Raw genomic sequence first — 6,803 nt, 5'->3', positions numbered from 1 at the left:
CGTCTCGTTTCTCGCGAGTTCGCGAGACGTTGCAGACCTTGCACTGGTCTACTGTGCAGCGGCTAGCGCAGTTTTAAAACACGGGCTTACTCGTGTTTGCGGAGGCGGCAGGGTCCTTAATTTTGCGAGGAAGGTGTCAGCAAATAAGTGGGAGAGCCAAATGGTATTTTCAATAACGAAACAATAGACGTTTATTCATTAAATAAAAAGAATTAGAATAGAGAAAATTACAAATGAATGCTCCTCGACGAGCAATATTCGAAAGGGAGAGAACGTTGGAACGTGAGAGAGAGAGTTGCTATATGATAAGAGCTGGCACTTACGAATATGCGCGTACGCTCGCAGATTTTCCAAAATGGATCGGCCGTCACACACGCACGACGCACGCTCTCGCTAACCACCTCCGGTTCGTTCTCCCGCACAGTATTTTCCGAGGTAATCGTATTCCTTGTTTCGCGATCTTCCCAAAAACGTCCGAGCTCGCCACCAGCGTATCTCTTCTGCTCTCCCATCTCATCCCCGCCCAGCTCTCTCTCTCCAGCTTACCCTCTCTCTCATCTTGTTTACGTCTTCTCTCTCTCTCGTACAGTTGCGTAACTGTAAACAAGCTATACATATTACAAACTTCTATCGAATATTATATTATAGCTGGTGAGAGTATGACGATTTAAATTTCTTCGTCATAAGGGTAATGACTTACTCTTTGAGGATGATTTTAATATTTAATTTTACATAAAGCTGCTAAGATTGCCCATATAAAGCATTTCTTATCATTATTTTCTACATTGATACAAGCATGCTTGTTTTTTAAAAATGTTGGTAGAGGTATATAAGAACTTCCACTTCGCATTGGATTCAATTTATTAATATTAATTTAAAGATTCATAATAGAATCCAAAGACCAACCTGACTCGTTACTTTCAAATTCCTCCACATCTTTTAATAATGGACTTTTAATATTATCATCAAACCATTTCTTGAGAGAGCTTGAAGGATATACTTCAATATTTCGAGTAGTAAAATGCTTTGTGTCAAAAGATTTTTTCAATTTATCTTGATTAGTTGAATATTTCAAAAATTTGCATGATAGTACAGCATTAATTTTACTTAAAATACTTTTGACATGTCTTGCAAATAAATCGCAAGCATCTTTTAAGAATAATTCAATATCAATGTGTTGAATATTGGCTATAATACTAGTTTTCAAACGGTTTTCGAATGCGCTTTCCAAGTCCACCCATTGTATACGATTTTTTATACTATCCTCCAAACCTCTTCCATAAACTCTACAAGTTTCTAGTCTTAAATAAATACATTCAAGTTTACCAATGGTACTGAGCAATGATTGTTTTTGTGGCACACTAAGCGATAATGACTGTCTCAAAATTTTTTTCAAAGTTCGCAAAGATAAGACACATTGTTTTTTCCATCGTTCTATAATTATTTCATCACGTAGGTTTTTAGAAATAATAAGATTTACAGCTCTTTCAATTATATGGAAGTGTTCCAAACAGTTTTGTAAAATTTCCATTTTGTTTTCAGCATAGACGTTGACTGTTGCAGATATCGATCAAGAATGAATTGAGATCGACTTCTAATATTTTATATATATATGTTATTAATCTTCTTCACCACATGTACTACAAGTATCTGAAGTTCCTATCTCAGACTCTTCATTTTGAATATAATTATCATCATCATCATTATCATCACTAAGTATTTTTATGTCGGATTGAGCTTCTTCTTCTTCCAGCTCCATAAGCAACTCTACTAACGTTCTTACAGTTGGAAAGCAGAATTTATTGATGTCTTGAGCGTGTTTTGGATAACATATTTTGAGCTTCTATATTTCTTGATAGATGACAAGAAAATGATCACATTCGCAAAGGAAATCTCATTTATATACATATTTAACAAAGGGAGGGGGTACAGCTTTAAATTTGTGTGCAAGTGCTTTTTTAATTTAGATGCAGTAATACTCGCATTGAAGAACCATGTCAGACTATAGGTAATTATTTTAAAGTATTCTTAGTAATTTTTTTCTTACAAATTCATTTTTTCCAGATCTGAACAAGTTAGGCTGCAAAGCTTTGACAACTGGCCATGCTCATATGTGCAGCCTAAGGATTTAGCAGCTACCGGATTTTACTTTGTGAATGAAATTAACAAAGTCCGATGCTTCGAGTGTAAGATAGAGATTTTTCGTTGGGAAGAGGGTGACGATCCTAAGATGGAACACCAGCGATGGGGTGGCTGCTGTCGATTCATTCGCAACGTGCCTTGTGGTAATATTCCGATCGGAGTTGATCCGAGTACCATACCTCTACCAAATCCACCAAGTTTTGATGTATGTAGTATATACGAGCTTGAGTACCGACCGATTGCATTAAATATAGATTCAAACACAATATCATCACCAGAAGAAAATATCGATAAAGTTAGCGACGAACGAATTTGCAAAATATGCTTCGCTAAGGAACTTAGAAAAATTTTTTTACCTTGTGGACCTATCGCAACATGCTCCACGTGTTCAATCAGATTAAGTTCTTGTCCTATTTGCCGCAAGAAAATAAAGCAAATTTATGATGCATATTTTGTTTAATTTAAAGATGAATTAATACTTTTTAATAAAAAATTATTAACACAAGATTTTAATATATTCTTTTTATTATAAAAGTATAAATGTATAAAAGTATAAAAGTATAAAAGTATAAAAGTATAAAAGAATAAAAGTATAAAAGTATAAAAGTATAAAAGTATAAAAGTATAAAAGTATAAAAGTATAAAAGTATAAAAGCGCAAAATTTACAATCGTACATAAAAAATATTTACATTTTAAAATTTAAAAACTTATTCAGTCGCTTATGTATCGAGGAACACGAACTCGATCGTTTTCGAGAATATTGAAATGGTTTTGGTCGAGATGTGTTAGTGTCTGGAGGAGTACGTTTGTCATTGGAGTCTTGTCTTTGTGGAGAATTTTCAGAAGAGGAGCTGCTGGAAGAACTAGAGGAGCTTGAACTTAAACTAGAGGAACTTGAGCTTGAACTCGAGGAACTCGAGGAACTTGAAGTTTTTTTTGTTGGAGAAGTTTTTGGGGGGGATTTTTTTTTCTTCGGAGGAGGTGAATTATCAGAACTCGTGGTACTGATAATTGACTTTGAACGAGGAGTGGGTTTTCGTTGTCTAATTTTTGGTCGCGATTTACGAGTATTCGTCGCGTCCGTATTTTTATCTGTCTGTTTTACATTTTTTTTAATGATTGTGTTGTGGAATAGTGAAGAAGTTTCTGTTCTTTGTCTGTTTTTGTCGCTTCACTCTTATTTATATGTTTGTTTGATATAACGCGCGTCTTCACGTCACTTATTATTTTTGGTAATGTTTTTTTTGTAATTTTTTTGTCGTTAGTTTTCTGTTTTTGTCCGTCCGTTTTCGGTATCGTCACGTGTCTTTTTACTGAGTTTTTAGACGCTACATACTTATATGAGTTATCCTTTAATTTGTCATCCTTCTTTTTCGGCACGCGTGGCAAGGACTCAATTTTATTATTTGGACGGTAAATGTCCAAATGGTCTACCACGTCCGGCTGCTGTTTCTGAAAAATAGAATTTTTTTCATTATATATTCATTTAAATTATGTTAATAAAAAAGAATATACGAGGATAAAAAATAAGTACCTCTGCACTTTGATCTGCAACTTTATTAGATTTTTTTCCATTTTGCCGTTTCCATTCCACATATTGTTTCTTCTGATTACACTATAAAAATAAATAAGTAAAAATGATTAACTTTAGAAATTAAAAAAAATTAACGTTAGAAATTAAAGAAATATTTTACCTCTGAAGAGGGAACATATTCCTCGTATGCCTGCGTATTATCCTGATTTTTCGTTGTACTGTAGCTGTTTGATGGATTCTGAAAAATTTATGATAATAAATGGGTGTGCAAAAAATTTTTTTATAAAATATGATTTTGAAAATAAAAACTTACGATTGGTACTGGATAATATTCAGTTACAGCCACATTACTTTTTTCTTCATTATACATTTTCTCAAAATCCTCCTGCAATCAGAATAATAAGTCGTTATGCAAATAATTTTTTTATAAAAATAAAATAGTGTTTCAACATACCTTTTCATAATCGGTGATGAAATTACCAATATCCAAAAGTGTCTAAAATTAGAAAAAAATTAATTTAACTTAAAAAATTCAATTTCTACTCCGACGTTGAAATTTTTTTTAATTTACCATTGAAACGGGCAAATATTGAGTTGCAGACTCTTCATTTTTTTCACCAACACGTGATTTCTGTAAATTCTGCAATCAAAATAATAAATCATTAGAAAAAAATTAATTTCAAAAATTTCCATTTCCATTGCGATGTTAAAATTTTTTTATACTTACAACATTAGGAACGATGACTTCTACAGTGACGTTTTCTTTCGAAGTCACAGATTTTGGATCTTCTATTTCCGTTTGCGTTCCAATTTCTCTAGTTTCGCGTTTATAAAAATTAAGTGGCTAAAATAATAAAGCAATCACTACACTGTTAAAACTACTTTTCAAAAAACATATATATCAATCTATGAAAATTAACAAACTTACAACATGCTTATGTAACGGTGATATCTCTAAGTGCTGAAGTCGTGGATCCATTAAATGTTCATGTGCACGATCACAATTTTCACTTTTATATATTTCATGGATGAAATAACGCCTCGAATAACGCGACATTTTTCACTTTCAAATTCAGACGTTTGAACAGCACCACAGCTTTACACTGACTGAGATTTTTTCTTTCTTTCTTTCAAATCGAACTATGCACTAAAAATGAGATAAAGTGGATGTATTTTTGTTTTGAGAATTTGTATTATAACATGACCTACGGCGCGACGTTTCAAATTTTGACGACTATGGATCAGCTAACGTAACCGAGAGCACTCGTTACTATACACATGTATAGCAATGAACTAACTGTATTAGACGTATGAATTCTAAGAAAAATGATTGAAAAAATTTTAATTTTCAAAAATTGTCAAAGTCAAGTGAGGATATTGACACTTGTAATATATCGTAAGTCTAATATGTTCGCGCGCGACTAAGTCCCTACATATCTATCAATGCATAGCAAAAGAAAAAAATGATTGAAAAAATTTTAATTTTCAAAAATTGTTAAAGTTATGTGAGGGTTGATTGAAAAAATTTTAATTTTCAAAAAATGTTAAAGTCAAGTGAGGGTATTGACACTTGTAATATTTCATAAGTGTCGAATATGCTTGTATGTAACTAAGTCCTAATATGTTCGCGCGCGACTAAGTCCCTACATATCAATTAATGCATAGGAAGTCAAAGGCTACTTCATGATGGGGAGCTCCACGCAGAGTCATTTAACTCTGAACTCTCGCAGCGAGAGGATGAGGTCATTCGGTTGACTTAGAAAATTTTCGTGCAGCCGGTTGTGGACTTAGAAAATTTTCGTGCAGTTAATACTCGCGCAATTAAGACCATTTGTACTCGCACGCGTGGTTATGTCCTTTCATCCGTGCACGCTCCTAACTATCACGCTAACTACTTTCTTCATTAACTTCAAAAAAATTTTCAAGACCAAATACATTACATTTAGAGCAATGAATTCTTGAAAATTTTTTCAAAGTTAAAATGAGCGCGTTGATTTAGTAATTCATAGACTACAGTCGTGATGCTGTTCAATCATCAATTAACGCGTGTGCATTATGATCGCTCTTTATATCAATTCATGAATGAGAGAGAGAGCGCGCACGCATAGCTCGTAGCCACGCGCTACATGGCTAACTTTTGGGAGAGGGGAGAGTGTGACGCATTGCACTGCTCCACGGCTAAGACCATATTACGTTCACACGTGTAAGTTCTCATATGACCGAAAACTTATGTTTTTCAGCGTGCGACATAGCTAATAGAGCTATGTCACTTCGCAAGCGCATGATTTTAAGTTTTTTTTTGTTTTGTATACTGTAGAGACTAAGTGTCGATAGCAGAGAGAGAAATGAAACTTAGCCGCGTGCGCATTGGAAAGAAAGGAAAGAAATTGTTATAAGTCATCTAGCGTCAGCTCGTTTAAAGGAACTTAACTATATTCGCTCGGAGCTAGAGTTCTTGCAGCATATAAAAAGAACTTAGCCGCATTCATTTTAAAGAGACTTAACTATATTCAAACTATATTCGCTCGGAGCTAGAGTTCTTGCAGCATATAAAAAGAACTTAGCCGCATTCATTTTAAAGGGACTTAACTATATTCAAACTATATTCGCTCGGAGCTAGAGTTCTTGTAGCATATAAAAAGAACTTAGCCGCATTCATAAAGACTCTTGATTGGACATAGACGTGTGAGCGAATTTTGATTTTCAAAATGTAACACTCACACTCTAAGTTCTTTTCTATTTTATATGCTGTAGAGATGAAGTGTCGATAGCAGAGAGAGAGAAATGAAACTTAGCCACGTGCGCATTGGAAAGAAAGGCTATAGTATAAGTCATCTAGCGTCAGTTCGTTTAAAGGGACTTAACTATATTCGCTCGGAGCTAGAGTTCTTGCAGCATATAAAAAGAACTTAGCCGCATTCATTTTAAAGGGACTTAACTATATTCGCTCGAAGCTAGAGTTCTTGTAGCATATAAAAAGAATTTAGCCGCATTCATTTTAAAGGGACTTAACTATATTCGCTCGGAGCTAGAGTTCTTGTAGCATATAAAAAGAACTTAGCCGTATTCATAAAGACTCTTGAATGAACATAGACGTATGAGCGAATTTTGATTATCGCGCTGTTA

The 6,803-nt window shown here is 34.0% G+C and overlaps 1 protein-coding gene across 1 annotated transcript; it reads right to left on the bottom strand.

The window, feature by feature from the left end:
• Positions 1 to 1,618: 1,618 nt before the first annotated feature.
• On the bottom strand, positions 1,619 to 4,656 carry LOC131663460 (vitellogenin-A2-like). The gene is made up of 8 exons (XM_058933890.1): positions 4,606 to 4,656; positions 4,405 to 4,521; positions 3,838 to 3,915; positions 3,678 to 3,758; positions 3,458 to 3,595; positions 2,885 to 3,239; positions 2,499 to 2,552; positions 1,619 to 1,809 (listed from the first exon to the last, which is right to left on the bottom strand). Exons 1-8 carry the CDS (start codon positions 4,654 to 4,656, stop codon positions 1,619 to 1,621), a joined length of 1,065 nt encoding a protein of 354 aa, XP_058789873.1.
• Positions 4,657 to 6,803: the final 2,147 nt, after the last annotated feature.

Source organism: Phymastichus coffea, unplaced genomic scaffold (assembly GCF_024137745.1).
Source record: "Phymastichus coffea isolate CEN01 unplaced genomic scaffold, Cenicafe_Pcof_1.1 PCOF00002, whole genome shotgun sequence".
Taxonomy (NCBI): domain Eukaryota; kingdom Metazoa; phylum Arthropoda; class Insecta; order Hymenoptera; family Eulophidae; genus Phymastichus; species Phymastichus coffea.
This window is presented reverse-complemented; position numbering and strand designations above follow the sequence as displayed.